We start from the raw sequence: 19,016 nt of genomic DNA, 5'->3' as shown, positions 1-19,016 counted from the left end.
CAGTGTCATGTCAGTCTTATTCACCCCCTTTCAAATAAAGTGTTACCGAAAACTCTAACATGCATCCTAACGTCAGTGTTCTACTGCACTGAGCTACTGCTGTACTGGTAAAATGTATGCATTAATTTTTGTTCTCGTCAGACTGGAGCACTGATATTTGTGGAGAAAAACTAAATGTGTGTATTTTGTGGATTCTACATCCTTTCCCCACACTTGAGGTCTCTGCCTTTTTAAACCAAATATTTCCTTATTTAATATCATGTTTGTGTAAATGCATACCCTGGCATCACAAGATGCTTTGTTTTCCAGATTAGTTGGTTCAGCTTTTAATTAACTGTTTAACAAATGCCTTTTTCTTTTACAATATTGACAGTTTTCATATTTGTTCCTTTCTGTTCTTTTTTTTTCTCTTTTTTTGTACATTTTTTTTATTTGTACCTAAATAAAATTGACTGAATTATGTATTTTTGATCCACTGCCTGTTGGCTTAATTGGTATTTTGTAGGAATGATGGAAATGTGAGTTTTGCCATTTAACAATTTGGGAAGACGAGATGATTATGTCACAGCTTTGTAAGCTTCTGATTACAAAGCTGAGTTAAGCATAGGCAGACCTATGAACCTGGTCACATTTCAGAAGAATAAGAATGAAATTGTGTAAATTTGTATATCTCACTGCTATGTTCTAAAATGTCCACTAGATGGCGGAGTCGCATTATTAGAAGAGTAGCGTTTAATTTTAAGGTATTCACACCGATGTATTCTAACTGAAGAATTTTCCGTCTGATGCCTCATTTGGTATGTTGTTTGAAATGTGTATCCCTTTAACAATAGAAACGAAATACACACACGAAATGAAATTGAAAGCAATATTAGCCTATAACAAATTTCCATTTTTTAAGACTGATAGGTTTTATAAAAAATGAGAAAGGCAGATTTAGTTTTCAAAATGACTCCAAAATATTAAATGTTTGTCTAAAAGTGCATTTTAGAATTACCGCCTGGTCGCATCTGCCAACGTTTTTCTAGTCCAATAAAAAACGCTTACAGCTTGATCGATCGGTCAGTTGACCAATCAGAGCTTAGACTCCCGTCTCGAATGATAGTGCACGTATGGCTGATTTGCAACCCGCTGAAGCAACAGTGGAGAAGAAGAGAAAATGTCGCTGACTTCAACCCGGACCGTTCTAGGATCAGTGGCCTCTTAGGGGGAAAAAACAGACGCCAGTTCGGTGAGTAGCGACATCGTCATCAGTCACAACTTAAATTAGGATGCATGCGTATCTGGAAGTCAACACGGACCGTAGTTTTCTCTGCCGATGTTGGTCATTTTCCTTTGACGTTTGACAGCGACCGAAACATAGGAAAACAGCAACAGTAGCGGCTGGCAGCCATGATGGCTGTTTGGAACATTGAATGCGGCGGTTTTATTAACATTTGCAGAGTGGTTAGCTTAAAAGTTTAGAGCGTTGCTGCATAGTCAGCATGGCTAAATCATTAAATTATGGTTTACTTAAACGTTAAATAGTCATATAAAACAATTAAGCTACCTTTAAACGCGAAATTATACGATTCTATGGATTTTATTAGTTTGTTATTTTCAAGTTTAACCCACGTTGAAAAAATATCTATGAACATTTGTAGAGAATTTCATTCTTAAGCCCAAAACATGGAGTTTTCGCTAGTTTTTGTTTGTTCGGTTCATTGAGGAGTTGAGCTCTAATACACTGCTCAAAAAAATAAAGGGAACACTCAAATAACACATCCTAGATCTGAATGAATGAAATATTCTCATTGAATACTTTGTTCTGTACAAAGTTGAATCTGCTGACAACAAAATCACACAAAAATCACCAATGGAAATCAAATTTATTAACCAATGGAGGCCTGGATTTGGAGCCACACACAAAATTAAAGTGAAATGTTCCCTTTATTTTTTTGAGCAGTATGTAATCGGCATGCACTGAAAGTGCGATTTTTGTCGTGACGCTTCGCCTGTAGCTCTGTAGTTTCACATGTACTAATAAAAAAAAAGAGAAATTGTCACAAACTAATTTAAATAAGTTGTTAAATATGTCATAAATTAGGTGGATTTGTAAGGTTTTCCCATTTTGAGATGGACGTTTCCTTATGTATCACATCAAAACTTGTTTCAATGTTTTTTGATGAGCAAACTACACTGTATATGTGGTTTAATGCATTTACAAATATTATTGTTGTGAATAAGTTTAAAACACTGTTACGTTATAAAACAGTACATATCTGTGAAAAGGGACACTTCATCCTTTTAGACTGAGTATGAGCTATTGTACAAAGAACAATTGGCAAAAATGTTAAGTTTCTCGATGTGCAAAGCTGGTAGAAGGATGTAATATGCTCAGTGCTTTATCCGGTCATTATTTTTTTCTAAACATTTACTTCAGATTTGCACAATGACTATCAGTTCAGTCCACTCCTTAGTACAGATTTTTTTAAAACTCAGTTTCTAATCAGGTTTTATTTTCTCTTTCAGAATAAATCTTCTGCTGTGGTGACAGGAGTAGTTCCAAGTGTCAATAAAAATATATATTGTAAACGAGAGGTGTTTTCTTGATAAAAACAAAAAGAACTGTTCCCCCTTTTTTCTTTAGCTATTATCAGTATTAAAACAGTAGTAAGATTATGTATCCAGGACTTCAAGATAAACCTGAGCTAGTACTTATACCCTCTTATTTTACTCCTTCTGCTTGAAAAGAAAGATTTTTGTGAAAATATGGACCCCGCTTCCAGGGTGGTGGGTCTGGATCCCCAAGCAAACATGGTTTTCACAGTTGTAAAGCCAGTTATGAGCATCTTTCAGGTGTCCCCAGAGCAGGGCAACAACATATCTCAAAGTGGCATGGGCATGCAAAGTTTATCTGAAAATGCATTAGTCCTCCCTCAGCAGGCACAAGGTCAGGCTCAGTTAGATCAGAACCATTTGGAAATGCACAGCACTCAGCCTCATGTTCAGCCACAGATGCAGGCTACAGCCCAGCACCAAGGGGAAGAGATCCCCCAACACCAGGAGGTGTCGGCAAACTCAAGCACAAACTCTGAGTCTAATGCCGAGATGCCCTTTGCAGAAGTGTCTTCTCTCCTGGATCCCAACATGAAAGGATCCAAAGCTCGTAAGTGACCACCAGTGAAAGTTTTGGTCTGTCTTCTCTTTGCTAAGTTTATTCAGGATCTATGTATTGCAGTTTGCATAAATTCGGTTTTCAAATTACCAACGTCGCTGCTCTGATTTGCCTCATTCTGTCTGACTTCATCCTCAGGAAAATATCTCATTTCGTATGATGAAATTAAAAGACGCCTGCAGGCCCCAGAGAAGATGTCCCTGCGGTCTCTGGCAGCGTACACTCGGGTCAGCAGAGGCCCAGCCAGCAAGAAAACACTTCTGGAGTCACTGAATGTCCTTGGCCTCATGCCCAGCACAACCACCGCGGTATCCTCCTCCTTCTCCAAACTCACTGAAGGTGACGGATGCACTTTTAATAAAGAGCAGCGTATACAAACTAAGGATATGTAGCAAATCTAAAAAAAAAAAAAATAAAAGTGTTCAGAGATGCTCTCCGTCTGGTCTGAGTGAGCTTGAGCAAATTTTGCAATGATTTAGGGGCAAAAACTCCAGTCTCTGGATGTGAAAAGCTAGTGGAGACATACTTCAAAAATACGAGAAACTGTTTCTGTAGCTAAAGACGGTTTTATTCCGTGTCGATCCAGGAAAGCTGAATGCAAATGCACGCCTGACACTCGCTACATAAAGTTCCAGTTATTTAGATTGAAGTCTGTGGTTATAATGTGACACGTGAAAAAGTTTATTTGACAAGTTGGATGTTAAAATGACTTTTTTGTTTGTTTTTGTTTTCAGGTGACACCAGAGCTCTGTGTGAAGATATGAAAGATTTTTCCCATGATTACATTGACTACAGTAACATGGCCAAACAACTCATCCCTGAGATGAACACAGTTCAACACTGGTCCAAAATTATTGAAACAAAGTATGGATGTGATTACGATCAATCAAAATTAGCGTGACTATGAGAGTCGTGTCAGTGTAACGCTTCGCCTCTTTCCCACAGGAACCATCTCGAGGACATGAGAAAGTGCTTCAAGGAGCCAGTAAACAGTGGCGCGTTTGACAACGTCACTCATGGCCTCGGTCTCGGAATGTTGGACGTTGCGTTAGACATGATCGTCATGGTCATCGATCAGCAGATCCGCATCCTGTCTGGCGCGGCGGCGTTGGACCCCGTCGACTCGGGTCTGCCGTCCCGTCGCATTCGCAGGCGCCAGCGCAAACTGCGCTCGTCCGACAACGAGAGATCCCACAAGCTTTGCGGGGGGATGAAGGAGCAGGGGAAGATCCTTTTAAAAAGCAAGGGGCAAGCCAGAAACAGGAAGAAGATGAGGACGGAGTCTGGGATCTCCGAAGCGGTCGTGTCCCACGCAGAGCAAAACAAGCCGGATAATGTTCAGAGTAACGTCCTCACCCTGGTCTCTGTGGGTTATGAAACGGTCTCCAGCGGTATGACTGCAGCTGGAACTGTTTGACACCTGCTGAAATCGCCAATTCACTCAGCTGATCTAGGACAAAACACCAGCTAGACTAAGCCACTTAACCTCCAATGAAGAAAACCAAGTGCTCAGTCACACCCTGATGACACTTAAACTCTTTCCAGATGACATATCGAGGCTTGTAGACATTACTCCCATTTTTTTCAACTTTCTCCATGGCTTTATTCTGCTTATTAGTAGAATATCTGAAAATCCCTGGAGAGTAGATTGATTTTGACATAGTAGGATTAGTTAGTTTGCAGTGGTTGAGTAAAAAGCGTAGATATACAGGTGTGTCATTAATTGCTGGAAAGTTCATTTATTTCATCATATTCATTCAAAAATAGACACTTATGTAAAAACTCTTTACACGCAGTGGTGCATTTCAAACATTTATTTCTGTTATTTTTGATGATTACTGAAAACCAAAATTATTTGTGTTGGAAAATTAGGACACTGCCTTGGAAAACAAGGATTCAAAGGCTTTGTTTTGTGTCTGCCACGCAAGCGTCGAGCGAGATACTTTTCTCCATGACTTTGTAGGCCTTAACACAACTTTTTGTTTTTAAAGTCGTTTTTATTTTTCGTTCACCTAATTCTCAGAGACTACATTTTATAGTTTATTGTTTGTGATATTTACATAAATGCGTACTTAAAATCCACCTGAAATAAGCGAACTTTTCATTGAGCTTCTTCAGATGCATCTGTGTAGCAGCCTTAAATGTTAGTAGAAAGTTACATGATCAATTAATCTCATAAGACATGAGTGGAAAGCTGTGTATTAGTAACTAGGTATGTAGTAGCTTCGTTAAAGACGGTAATAAGTGGCTGATCCAGTCACTGATTGGCTTTGTGTACCATTAATGAGATTTTCCTCTTAGACTTTGATTGTATGAATGTTTGTAGGGAAGCATTGTTCAGGCTGTTACGGCTTCCTGTGAGGGTGGAGCTGCTGATTTAGTTTTTTTTCTTTTTGGGGAGGGGGTAAGAACTTTCACTAGTATAAATTCACCTAATTTGTCTTCATTCAACAACTGTACATACTAAACACTGACTATGAAATAACTAAATATACATTTTTAATTTGAAATAAACTAAACAAGTTGACTCTTATCCCTATTTATTAACATTTATTAAATGTTAAATGACCTTTAACATTTATCTGATTTTTACTAGCATGCTGTTAGTTGATGCATTTAGAGATTAAAAAATTGGCATTTAATAAAAAAGAAGGAATTGTATCTGAGCAGCTGATCACTGGTCAGAGCCAATCAAGGGCTTTTATTTCTTTTTTTTTTTCACCTTCTTTGATTGACCAGTTAAACCACTGAACTTTTGTTTGGGATAGAAATTAATTTGTTTAGTCTTAATTAAAACAGAGTTGGTGACTCTTGCTCTTCACCTGTCACTTCCTCTGGGTATTGTGCAAAACTCTGGGAAAGCTGGTTGTAATAGCACATATTTCTTTTTTTTTTAATTATTATTCAGGTATACAAAGAGTGAACAGAAGAAGAAGAAATCGCTCTTTCACAGTTCTGTAAATAATCCAAAGATTCAAACCATGCAAGGTAGGATTTGGAAAAACCTACTGTAGTTGTATGATTGGTTGTCTTGGTTTAACTGTTTTTACATAGTAGTAGCATATTATTTAAAGCCAGTAAGCCAATTTCAGAGCAGTCACACATGTGAGTTATTTTCTCTTTGGTGAGTTTAAGTGAGTAAAATGTTTCTGTTATGTTATGATTTTAGTATGTCTCATCTGAATGTGTGTGCTGGCTTGAAAATTGCCAGAGATAAAATGATTTATATGTTTGCTCTACATCTTTATTTATTGTCTAGATTATTAGTTTCTCAGTGGTGCTATATATCATTTTTCAGCTCTGAATAAAAACAACTTTATTTGCTACCATGCTTTTTTTAATCTTAACTACCTTGTTTTTTTTTTTTGTTTGTTTGTTTTTTTTTATCTAAGCTTATGCTTGAACAACCTTTGGACTTTTACTATTTTCCAGGTATAGATAAATACAGAAAAATATTTTACCTTTTTTTTCCTATCCCATTGTGATCGATCCATCTATACCTCTGACTATTTCCTCTAGCAATCCTTCCATTTGCTCATCTGTCATTCAACTTGTCTGTCATCCAATCATCCTTCAACTGTCTATTCACCCTCTATCCACCAATCCGACTCTGCAGGTTGCAGATTTAAAAATTCTGAGAGTTGCAAAAATATTTCCCATAAACTCATAATGAATGGTTCTTCTTATGAAAAAAAAAGTTACTAAATATGAATTAGAACATTTTAGAAACCGTCTTGTGATGACGAATTCGAGAACGAGGTCAAGGAGATATTACATCAAAGCACTTATCGAGCAGTTGAAAGACTACTAATCTGGAAATGTTCCACCCAATAATCCACCTGTGTAGAAAAACATGCCGGATCCCCGTCTGTCCGTGTTGTTTTGGCTCAAATGTTCTAGAAGCCGAAAGGCATTATGTGAGCTTGCGGGGCGGTAGGAATAAACTCGGCAGAGTCAGCCAAGTGCTAATACCTTAACAGTGCACAAACTCGCAGAGGCTGCATGAGAGCGCAGGTTTAGTGAGGATTTGCTCTGTATTAATCCTGACAGGGAACAGAGAGAGCCAGCTGGAGCGTGCAGGGAAGAGGCAGAGCAGGCACCAAACAACAGCAACAAATATATATATATATATATATATATATGGGCTGGAAAACACTGGAAGACAGTATGGAGTGTACATGTGAGATAAAAGTTAAGCTTAGGTTCTTGTGAGTGTCCTCAAAGCAACAAGCAATTACTCCAAGGGATAGTGGTAGAAGGAAACTCAGACGAACAGTCACAATATGTCAGTGTGAGAAAGTTTCGTCACCAGGACTTCAGAGACGGCAGGACGGAGAAACATGGGGCACCCTAATGTGCCACTTTCCTATAAACAAGCTCGGGCTCACAGGAATAAACACATATCCAGCCGGCTGCAACCCTACACACCAAACGGTGAGTGGAACACACGTTGGAATGCAATGTTTTTATTACGTCCACTTTGCTGCATGTTGAGTCTTGATGTTAGCTCCGACTTGTGTATTTGGCTGTAATACACTATGTAATATGACTTTATAATGTGCCTCACATGATCACAGCTGGACATTTTAATGTGTGACTACTAGGCGAGCATGGGGGTGTGTTTAAAGTAACGGCAGTGTGGAGTTAAATGAGTGAGGTCATCCGTTCTGAGTAGTTGTCTAAAATGTGGTTTTGTTTTGCAAATGGAAACCGAAATCAACAAAATGTGGAATAAAACAGAAAACTATCACCCTGATGCTTGGAAGAATAGCAAGGCAAAGTCTCAGTAAATAATCAACTACCCCCAAACACTAAATTCAAAGTGTTCTAGTTCAGGGTGTTTCTCATACTGGTTTCAGCACTATGTGTTGCATACCAGAGATCATGGATCAGTTTGGATACATAAAAATACCTGAAGAGGTCCCATTGTCTTACGCTTAAGTCATCAATGACATTTTGTCATTACGCCCCTAAACACCAGTGTGGTTCACGTTGGCTCCTATCCAGCAAGATCTCCAGACCTCAACAGAAAACACATGGGAAAACATCAGACATGCCAAGATAAACAAAACAGGAAATCCAGAGGAATTCGGGGATGTAGTCCAATTGTCCTGGGCTGGAATACCGGTTCACAGGCATCAGAAGTTGGTCAACTTCATGCAAAACAAAGGCGGAGCAAACCTCAAAACCATTAGTTGTCTGTTTCACAGGAAAGGCAATTCCTTTGTCAATGTTTGAGTTCATAAAAGAGAATTGATACCTTCATTTTAACAACTACATGTCATTTCCCTCACTTTTGTGATTGTTTTGTTTTCGTGTTTTGATATAGAATAGAAAGCGGAGTGTCTCTATTGCATCTGCACATTTTGAGCACAGCTGTGCAAATGTAATTATATCTTCAGATTTAAGACAAGTTAATGTTTTATTAAATCACGTCGTCCTGGGTAATTCACACAGAACTCAATAGAAGAAGCAACTACGAAGCAGTTTTTCTCTGTTTTTGCCAATATTAGTTGTTTTCAGGTACAGCAACAATGATAGAAATGTAAAGTGTTTGTACCGCCAGATTTTCATGTCTGCATCTCTGAGATGGAGGAGCTTTTAGCCCAATCTTTGCATTTCTGGAACAGATCACACACACATTGTGGTCTACAAACAGGAGAATAAATTACTGTTCTAAAGCAGCAGATTGCAAATCATTGCATGTGGGAGTCACAATTTTAACCATGAAAAATGTCACTCACACAGCAAAATAACCAAACTTTCTTTTCCTTAAAGAGAAATACCATTTTAAATGCAGCTGATGCCGGTAGAGTTTTTCTTGTGTAAACTTTTGGCCTCCTAGGATCAGCAGAAGCAAAGTGGGGCAGGAAAGCAGTGAAAACATGGGCCTTCTCATGGTTACATTCTGGTTTAAAATTAAGCTCTCCAAGCTCTTTATTTTCTATCGATGGGTTACATTCCCATTAATGCTTCAAATCCAAATCCGACATCTGGCTTCATTAATCTCAGGACATGAGTTTTGTTAAGTTAGAATGAAAAATGTGATAGTTTCTGTTTCGATGCATTTAATGAACAGGAAGACAAATCCTAGATAATTCATTCTTTGTGCTTTTCAAACATAAAAAAAAGACAAATTGTTACTGTTTGAACCTTAAAATATATATCTAATGTTGTAAAAGTCAGACTGGCTAATCGTTGTCAGGCTAAGCTGGGGATCTCTGCTTTTTAGCTGCATTTTGGCTGTTTGCTGGTTAACGCTCTCTTTTTAGGCCTGTCAGTTTAGATGGATGGCCCTGTCCTGGTAATCATATTAAAGCTTTTGAATTTAATGCTACAAAATGTGGAAAGTTTTAAGTGTTATGGATGCCTTTGCAAGTGTTTAAAAGTGTTCTTCTAAACCACTTTAGACAGCTCTGGTGTTTTGCCCTATGTGTGTCACAATGAGCACCTTGATAGTTTAAATGATTGCTTCCACTCGGCTTGTTTTTTTTAATTTGTTATTGTTATTATTTGTGGGTCATTTGCATGAGTCCTAATTTCTGTATTACACACTGTCTCTGCAGATAATTTGAACAATGCACTGGGTGCAATCAGAGTTCTAGGTGTGGAGCTGATTGAAGATGAACTCAAACCTCATTTGATCACAGTGCTGGCAAACATTAGGGAGAAAAGTAAGTTGAAATTTTAGAGATTACATCAGACAAGTAGATAGTAAGTGGAATTGTATTGTGTTTTATTTTATTTGTTTGTTTTTCTGTCTTTTTTGTTTTTTTTTAGGGAATGCAAAATGCAGACTCCTCCAATGCAATTAGTTTTAAATATATTATTCATTCTAAGTGCAAAACAGAATATCCTGGCAAATAGATCTAGCTGCCATGGAAAGAGTAAAACTCAGACCAAAACAACACTGGTCACTAATAGAGACTGACAGCATTCGAGCGGATCAGTTCAGGTCAGATCCTGGTCTGTAGGTGAAGTTAAGCCGTATTCATGTTTTGCAGAGACCATATCCTTGTAGATCTCACAGTTAGAGACTTAATTCAATTCAATGTCATTTAAAGACTAGAAGAATACAGCAACCAGAGATCAATTTGTGTTCTGTTTAAAAAATAAAAAAAAAACATTATTTTTTTTAATTCTCTTTTTCAGAATTCATTCTACCATGTTTATTAGTTGAATCATATACACGGATGTTATGGTACTGAATGCATTTTGTGTGTGTGTGTGTGTGTGTGTGTGTGCGTGTGTGTGTGTGTGTGTGTGTGTGTCCGTCCAGAGAAAGGCGCTGCTGAGCAGGTTGTGATCAGCGGGATCCTGCCAATCCTGGCTCTGTCTCTGAGAAGCAGAGGGCCTCTGACTTTGTTGACTGTAAAACTGGTGGCTGAGCTTGCCAAGGAATGTAGGTTACTCACACAGATATAGACACTTTTCATTATTTATTACTGAACTTTGTTACTCCAGCGCTGAAGCTTTTACCACAAGTCTTATTTACTGAGGCTTCTTGTTTCCTCAGCTGTGGTTCGTAAAGGTTTTGGGGACGCAGGCTTGGTTACAGCCCTGCTGTCAGTTCTGACCAGCACAAACGAAGAGCTGCTCATTTATGCAGCAAGAGCCATCTCACGCATGTCTTACGACAGCTGTAAGTCAAGTGAAATAATAAAATAACCTACAATTATGTGGTTTTAGTTTTATGTAAGTGTTTTGTGAACGCAAGAGACCATTTCTACCAATATTTCAAGCTGCTGTCAAAATATAATTTGTCATGAATTCAGATGCTACGTTTTAGTTATAGCAAATTTAACCTAATTCAGCCAGTAAAAGTGAATGCCAAAAAACAGAAATTTTTATAGGAAAAGTTGAATCTGCACATGGAGAATATCCATCCATCCATCCGCAGTTTTTTGTTTCCTCATGACCAACAAACTTTTGCCATTATGTTGAATTAATGGGAATTGTGATTATTGTTATTTTATTTTATTTTATTTTTTTGTCCTTCTAAGCTAAGCAGCAAGAATTGCTGCTACGCCGAGGTGCGGTGCCACGCCTTGTTGCCATCTTGCTCCGTTTCCCTGATAAGGAGGCTCTGGAGGAGGTCTGCCTCATGGCTCTCTGTAACCTCAGCGGCATGGCAGTACCAGAGGAGGCAGGTATGATCTGGGAAAGAGGAGTGCCCGTGAGGCCGGGGGAGTGCGTGTTTCATGGCGTGTCTCCTCACACCTGTGGCTTTGCCTCTTCTGTGACGCTGGTCCGGGTCTCTCAGTGGGGGCCCGGCCAGTACATGGTCAGCATCGAGGACTTCCAGCGTTGCTCCTCCTCCTTCTGGAATCTCCATGGGAACAAACGGGCTGTGCACTGGTTCCCGTTCTTCAGATTGGGCAGCTGTTCAAATATGTTTAAGGTGATCAAGTTCTCGACCAGGAACATTCCTCGGACAAAGAGTCTGAAGACTCGTGTGTTCCACACCTTCCTGTGACAGCTTGCAAATATGATGGCCTTACAAAATGGACTATAAAACACTGAAGCGTCCATCCATCTATCCTACCCTGGATGAGTCACCGTTGAGAGCAGCACCAAACCTATGTTGACTTTTGTACTGTTTGAAAAAAAAATAAAATAAAAGGAGCTTCATAACTAAACATGGAGGGTGGGAACAACATTTTGTAAAAAAAAAAAAAAAAAAATCAGTGGGAGAACCATGAGTTCTGTATGTAGAAAGAGAGAGAGAGAGATCTCATGGTTATTCCACCAAATATTGATTTCTGAACTCTTTCTGAGTTAGTATTGTTTCTAGATAAATATGAACGTTTTTTCTTTGCATTATTAGAGGTCTGAAACCACTGCTTATTTTTCGTTATTTTGACCATTTCTCATTTTCTGAAAATAAATACTAAATTTTTGCTTGGAATTTCTTAGACATGTCAGTAGTTCGTAGAATAAAAGAAAAAAAAAAAAAACATTTTACTCAAACACATACCTATAAAAAGATAAATCAGAGAAACTGATCATTTTAAGTGGTCTCAATTTTCCCAGAGCTGTACAGGGATTTATCTGGACCCTTTCAGGTTTCTTGGGACTAGGTTGTGTATTAAAATTGACCACTAGATGGCACACATGAACCGGAAATTGACGTGATAGAAAGTCTATTGCGTCTGTGCATATAACTTTGATGATTTATCACTGGTAGACAGCATGTTTTGATGTCTGACCCAGTCTAATACAACATCCAATACTTAACTGGTTCCGTTCAAACATAAGAAATCTTGTGATAAATAGTAAATCCCTTTTCAAAATAAATGTCTCAAGTACAAATTCCAAGCTTTAGCCTTTCAAGTCTCTCCCACTTGCTTTCATCTAATTACTTCCCTTATTGGTTTCATCCCGCCTCAGGCATCCAAACACAGGGATGCGTCCTATAATCAATCCCAACTTTATTACTCCGGGAACCAGTTAAATATTTGATGTCAGATAAAATGAGAATGTGAAATTATTTACAGGTAGAGAGGTGTATGTGCTGTTTCAATACAGCTGGTCCTTGTTGTGCCTCATTTTAGAAAAGAAACCAGCATCATCAACAAAAAATGAGGACTTTCAAAAAATATGCTTGAAGACAAGTACATTAATATTTTATACTAGAATTTTATTCTCCAACAAAACTTTGAAGCCTTCAAAGAACACATGGATTTTCGTCTGAGATTAAATTACAAAAAAAGGGTCTTTATATTGACTGACTAAGTGATTTCAACAGGTAGCTGAATACCTTACACCACAATTTTCATTTTTTTTGTGTGAGAAATTAATTGTAAGCCATGCTATCTCCTCCTGCCACTTTGTAATTACGCAGTACTTTGTGTTGGTTTATTTAGCATAACTTATTTTATCACTCAGTTTTGAAGAGTTATAGTAGCCTAGGCTAGCTAAGCTGACAACATGCTAACCAACGTCAAAACAACCACTTAATGGTGGGTAACTATGGCAACCAGTGACTGCTTAAAACTGTTCTCAGTAAGATTTTCAACTTTGTTTGGTGCACATTTCTTTCGGAGATGGACATCAAACTTAACGTGAAATCTTTACCGAGTTTCTAGAGAAGTGATTTATCTTAGAACCTGAAACAAGCAAAGGTTGCAATGCAGTCCAACCAGCCTGGAGTCAAAGAGGTTGCATCCGACAACATTGTCGAAAGGGAATTACAGCCCATGCAAGCGCAAGAAGAAGAAGGTGTCATTTGCAGGTGTCAGCTGCACGCACCTGAGGAGCTAAAAGGTTTCTGCTGAAAATATTGAACAGCTGGAAAACCTCCATTTAAATCAAGAACTCATGATGAAACCTAAGATTTCAAAGGTGGAGTACAGTTACCCTCCAGATGGTTCCATTAGCAGTATGAGGAGTATGAAGGTTTTGTATTTCTACCCAAGTGAGTCGGACTCCTTGATGCATAGATTAAACAGATTTTTGTTCCCCTAAACCCGGCACAAACACATGACCTGCCAGACACTCAGAGTGTTTAATCAGTGGCTCCACATCTAATCTAAAGAGAGGAAATGCAGGAAGCATGCATATATTATGTTTAATATTAAACCTATTAATAATGCATGACATAGTTTGTAGTCTATGCCCTCAAACCCACAAAACATCGCTGGAGAGTGTTTTATTACTTGTCTTTGCAAATGCGTCATTTAAACTTTAATCCCTTTGTTTTGAGCAACTCCGCATTATTGCATTATAATCTCATTAAGCCTCTAATTACAGCTTTTGTCACTTTGATACCGTAGCCTTAGCTACTCCTAACTTGCAGGACTCTTAAGGAAAATATTTCAGTTCTACTGAAAAGTAATACAAAAAAAAAAAAATGTAAAGGTAGTTAAAATAGTAGTTCCACACAAGGCCTTTGCAGACATGTATCAAAGTAAATCATCACAGAACATGTCGCAGAGGCCTACATTTTTAACTAAATGAGGCCATCACTGTGACGGATTCTTGCTCAAGGCTTGTTTTTAAAATAACAGTTCATTGTCAAACCTCGTAGCAAGCCCAAGTGTCACTTATGGGCCTCTGTGACAGGTCATTGGCATCTTAGAGGTTCAGAATTAGAGTAAACAAATCAATTTCTCTATCGAGTACAAGTGAAATTTTAGACAAATCCACAACTGCTCGTGTTTTGCAACTTATCGAGGACAGTTGTGCCCCAGAGAGCTTCTGAGAAGAGTCCTAACCTTTGAGGGAACCGTGATGTCAACAGTCAGCCTCATAATGCCACTGAGCAAGCATTTTTATCCAACACATGTCATTGATGGAACCCGTAAGTCATTTTTTTGTTACCACACTACAGACAGAATACATTACCTTTTTTTTTCTTTTTTTTAAAATTTTTATTAAATCTGTTATGATCCTTTGGTTTTTGAGTTTTGGGTGTCGTTTATGTTTGTGTTTTTCTGTTGTTGTTGCTTCTGCTGCGTAAGGTCATTGGTTCTCATTGTTCTTTACTCGCTCCTCCCATCAACATCCCAGTTTTCATGTCCATAAACGTTCCTGCATTCCAAGTCTTGCCATCCTGAAGTGTAAAGTGTAAGTTTTTTGTTTTATTTACTGTTAAAGAATCTGCATTTCACAATCTTCCTCCAGTTTTGTCTGCAGTGCAACATGATAAAACCAATATTAGGTCACTATAAAGAGACAAGTACTTATTTTAAAAGGAAGGCCTTCTGGGCATTTGATAATAAAAAGTCATAAAAGGAGGTGAAGAATTAGTTTCAAAGTTGGATCATCAACAATTACAATTTACACATCATTAGCCTGGGATGCGCTCGATGTTCATGGAGCCAAATTTAAATGAATATCTGTGATTTAATTAACTTGTCTCAAGCTTGTGCTGATGTTTACTTGGTATGATTTATTTTCATTGGTATAATACACAATGAACTCTTTGCAAAAGATAGCTTTTGATCACAGAGTAATAATAATGAACACATTTTTATTAATGTTTTTTCTGCATACAAACGTAAATATCTGCAAGCTATTTGCAGACATTTAGATAAAGGTTAGAGTTGTTGATGGCTTGACATGGACATGTGCTGTCTTTGCCTTGTCTTTAAGATGAGAAATAAATATGGGCTTGCAAGAACTTTTGGCATGAAAAACAATTATTCAAATCCACATGCAACTCAATAAATCAGAACATCATGGAAGATGGAAAAAGAAAAAAGTGAAACTGACATTCAATAAATCCATTCTACACAGAATTGTACACATTGTACACATCTATAAACATTTCATTTCAGTGACGACCACCAAAGGCCACTGCTAACGAAGCTGGCTCTTCACGGAGTAAAGCCCTGTGGAGTTTGGTCAAGAAAAAGACAAGAGACACGGAGCCAACAATGCAGACAAGGATTAGGGTTAGCTTGGTAATTTGCAAAGATGAACACAATTTTAAAAACTACTTTCTGTCATGATCCATACAAGCAAAACATCAGATTGTGTCTATTTTCCATTTACTTGCTTCACAGTTGCTTCTGTGTTCTCATCACAATTTTGGTTTGAATCTTAATTTTTCTTATGTTGGATTGTGTGGCTGGTCCGTTCACATTACAGTTTCTTGTTTTCCACATTGCCTGTTTAGCCATTTCTTGAATTTCCTCAATTTCAGATCATTGCCTTCCCTCACAGCTGCATCCAGTTTCTAATCAGCCACCTGTTTATTGTTCCTTAATCAATCCTCCAGATTATATATCTCTGGCAGACCATGTTGTTATACTCCAGCATGTCTCTTCTTGGTCCTTGTGAATATATCCCTGGACTTCAATTTTATTTTTTTATTGTTATTTTTGTTGAGGAAATGGTTTACATTTTCTATCACTTTTTTTTCCTCTGTGCATTTTGATCCTGCTCTTCATGGTGTGATGGTGTTCTTTGTTTTAGCTAATATTGCACAAACCAACATTAGCACACGTTTTCCAACACTTTTAAAATGTAGTTTCTGCTGTTTATTCTGCCGTACAGCTTTTGAAAGTAATTCGATTACATGCTTAAGATTTCAAATTAAAAGTTTAGAACTTAAAAGACTTGACTGGCTTGTCTTGTAGAACAGTGACTTGCAAGAATTCACACTTGTTGCCCTATCATGACATGAAGGCGCACCTACTTATGACACAAAATGTCAATGCAAACAAATGAAAGCCAGACACAAAAGACTTTTTTTTTTATTATTTATTTTTTTATTCAAAGGTTGAGCAGAATGTCCTTTTTAAAATACAATTCTATTTCCGGAGCCAGATCACAAGTGAACGCAGCACAGATGTAGCTCGCTCTTGCTGCTCTGAGCGACAGAATAAGGCTAGTACTGGAACAGGCAATAACAATCAGGACCAAATGCTCAGGCTGTGCTTCAGGCGTGCGTCTGTGCATGCTTATGCTTGTGTGTGCAGTGGTGGGGTCGGAGGGAGGGGACGCCATCTGTCCTGGTGTATTATGTCCATCACAGGAGGGCCTTTCCACAAAGCACACCTCCCCATTAATGTTGTGACATAAAAACTATGTAAGGCAGGACAGGCCAGGGCAAATTGTTTTTTGTTTGTTTTTTTTTAAACTTTGCTAAATGGCTGTTTTGAGAAAATGGAACATATTGGCATTTCCAGCAGGGGTGGAGGGGAGGGGAGGGGCGAGATGTAGAGGGGGAGGAGGGAAGGGCAGAGTAGTGGTGCGGTGAGATGACACAGCAGATGGCTGATTGGAGATTATCACTGTGGGAGGAAACACCAGGAAGTCAATTAGAGGAGGGGACAGCGGTATGCAGATGGACAGAGCACCAATCAAAACTCTTCTTACCTCATCTCTCAGTTTTAAACGTGAAAGAGACGGAGTGTGAAAGCAAGAGACAACACACCCATATTATCAAAGTTCCCATTGAGAAGTTTTGGGTCACACAGCCCATTATTTGTGACTGGAATTTTTCTCGTGTCTAAACACTTTTGTAAGTGTCCCAACCTGTTGAGCTAATAATGCTTTCAGTCGGCAACAAGATGCAGACTTTATGAGCCGCTTGGAGAGGTAAGTGTGACTCAGTTCCCTGTGAAATGATATTTAATAAACCAGAGTACACATTACTAATAGAGGCAGTATTTTCTATGGAAAAGGCAAACAACTACGTTAGATGGTTATTGGCATTAATGGCTGTGCTATTGACCCCCATAGAGGTATGAGACACTGCCAGCACAGAAACACAAAGTATTACATTTTATGGAAAAGGGGGAAAAAAAACTGAGCACACAAATTTAATGATTGCAATTTCTCCACCTGGAAAGAGAGACAAATGAACACAGTAACAGAATATGGGAGTACTTTTTTATGGAAAAAAAAGACAAACAAACCTTGTCCTTTGTATAAACTAAGATAACATAAATACTAACATTTTAAACAATCCTTTGTGTTAAAATGAGCCAATTCATTTTAACACAAAGACGAAGCAAAAAAAAAAAAAAAAATGGAACCCGTAATAGGTTTAACCTAATGCGTCTCACTTCTGCTCCTTGTCCTGGATTGCCGAGAAGAGGCAAACCCTCAGAGCGTAAACCACGTTTGACCCCTTGAGGAGCACTTTGCCTAGCACTGGGATGATTGACTGCTCTGTTACTGAGGATATGTAAATGAATTCAGATTTCCACAGAGCAAGGTGCAAACTTAGCTGGGGATAAGGCTCAACCTTGTAGCCAGACAGTTTTGGAACACAGCAGTCATAAGGCAATTAATGGTGGCAATTAATTGGATTGACAATCGGCATACAAAATCTATATTGTGGCCTCACTTTTAAGTAGGATCAGCTTTGTCTTGAAAATTAAAATATGGTACAAAGTATTTAATCCTGGTCTCTATGTGGCTAGATGATAGCACTTTGACTGAGTTTGGCTTGCTGGTAATAACTGTTTAAAAAAAACACTTGCATTTGGAGTTGCAGCGCATCTTGTTGGGAGCATGGCTTGGTGTTAAAGCAACAAGAAGTGTATTTTGTAATCGATAAAATAGATGTGCACATTCCTTTGGCTGCCAGTCTGCAACAGGAGATGCCAAAGGTTTTACACATGTACTTGAAGTGTGCTGTAGACGTAACATTCAATACAAAAAGGACAATTGTTGCCTGTATGAGAAGGCATGTGAAGATGTTTTTTTTTTTTTTTTAACCTATATTTGTTAAAGCTAGTAATGGCCTTCATCTCCTTTTCACAGAAAAAGTACATCTTATCTGACATGTTTACCAATGAGTTAGTAATCTCCATGACTAGTTTTAAGTCTTCCACATTAACATATGTCATTCCTGGTATCTGTCAATAACAAAATCGAGTAAATAACTGTAATTTCTTTTTCTGTAAATCACTACTGGCTTTGTTATAGTCACATTTCAAGCATTTGTTTCTGTTTTCCTGGATGATTTATGGCCTACAGCTAATGAAAACACTAAAATCCAGTTTCTTTTAAATGTTTTGAATATTACACATGACCAAGAAAATCTTATGTTGATTTTTGATACAGAAAAGTTTCAGTCACGGCTCACACTAAGCAATATGGGGAAGACTGAAATGAAAAGTGTCAAGCAGACTGTCACTCACACCCTTCACAAGGAGAACAAGCCAGGCTCCGAATCCAAGTGGTTTGAGATCCACTGTGAAGTTTCCACAGTCAGTGATGATTTCAGGAATCTGCAACTCCACTGTTTCTAAGCCAGCCCAAAGGCAGCACAGTCATTTTGATATTTTACCTCTGGATATGAGTTTTGTATTTTCAGTTAAACTACCGAAATAAATTGCCTTTTTAAATATAACTTTTTGCCATTCACCTGTAATACAGTGTTGTCAATAATATTGCT

General features: G+C 38.2%; 2 protein-coding genes across 2 annotated transcripts; both read left to right on the top strand.

Annotated features, from left to right (window-relative positions):
- Nucleotides 1–1,090: 1,090 nt before the first annotated feature.
- LOC106955745 (uncharacterized) lies at nt 1,091–6,483 on the top strand. The gene is made up of 5 exons (XM_015046104.1): nt 1,091–1,231; nt 2,512–3,148; nt 3,296–3,496; nt 3,892–4,021; nt 4,103–6,483. Exons 2-5 carry the CDS (start codon nt 2,752–2,754, stop codon nt 4,572–4,574), a joined length of 1,200 nt encoding a protein of 399 aa, XP_014901590.1. The 5' UTR covers nt 1,091–1,231; nt 2,512–2,751; the 3' UTR covers nt 4,575–6,483.
- A 426-nt stretch (nt 6,484–6,909) lies between these two features.
- Nucleotides 6,910–11,870, top strand: LOC106955746 (rap1 GTPase-GDP dissociation stimulator 1). Its single transcript, XM_015046105.1, has 5 exons — nt 6,910–7,591; nt 9,724–9,831; nt 10,437–10,559; nt 10,674–10,799; nt 11,161–11,870. Exons 1-5 carry the CDS (start codon nt 7,498–7,500, stop codon nt 11,631–11,633), a joined length of 924 nt encoding a protein of 307 aa, XP_014901591.1. The 5' UTR covers nt 6,910–7,497; the 3' UTR covers nt 11,634–11,870.
- The last annotated feature ends 7,146 nt before the right edge of the window (nt 11,871–19,016 follow it).

The sequence above is a fragment of the Poecilia latipinna genome, unplaced genomic scaffold (genome assembly GCF_001443285.1).
Source record: "Poecilia latipinna isolate Pla-1442-1.1 unplaced genomic scaffold, P_latipinna-1.0 Scaffold764, whole genome shotgun sequence".
In the NCBI taxonomy this organism is placed as follows: domain Eukaryota; kingdom Metazoa; phylum Chordata; class Actinopteri; order Cyprinodontiformes; family Poeciliidae; genus Poecilia; species Poecilia latipinna.
This window is presented reverse-complemented; position numbering and strand designations above follow the sequence as displayed.

Coding starts and splice junctions, on each gene's coding strand:
- LOC106955746 (XM_015046105.1), top strand. CDS start 7,498: ATGGGGCACCCTAATGTGCCACTTTCCTATAAACAAGCTCGGGCTCAC. Junction 7,592..9,723: donor GCAACCCTACACACCAAACG/GTGAGTGGAACA, acceptor CTGTCTCTGCAG/ATAATTTGAACAATGCACTG. Junction 10,800..11,160: donor ACGCATGTCTTACGACAGCT/GTAAGTCAAGTG, acceptor TGTCCTTCTAAG/CTAAGCAGCAAGAATTGCTG.
- LOC106955745 (XM_015046104.1), top strand. CDS start 2,752: ATGGACCCCGCTTCCAGGGTGGTGGGTCTGGATCCCCAAGCAAACATG. Junction 3,149..3,295: donor CATGAAAGGATCCAAAGCTC/GTAAGTGACCAC, acceptor CTTCATCCTCAG/GAAAATATCTCATTTCGTAT. Junction 4,022..4,102: donor TCCAAAATTATTGAAACAAA/GTATGGATGTGA, acceptor TCTTTCCCACAG/GAACCATCTCGAGGACATGA.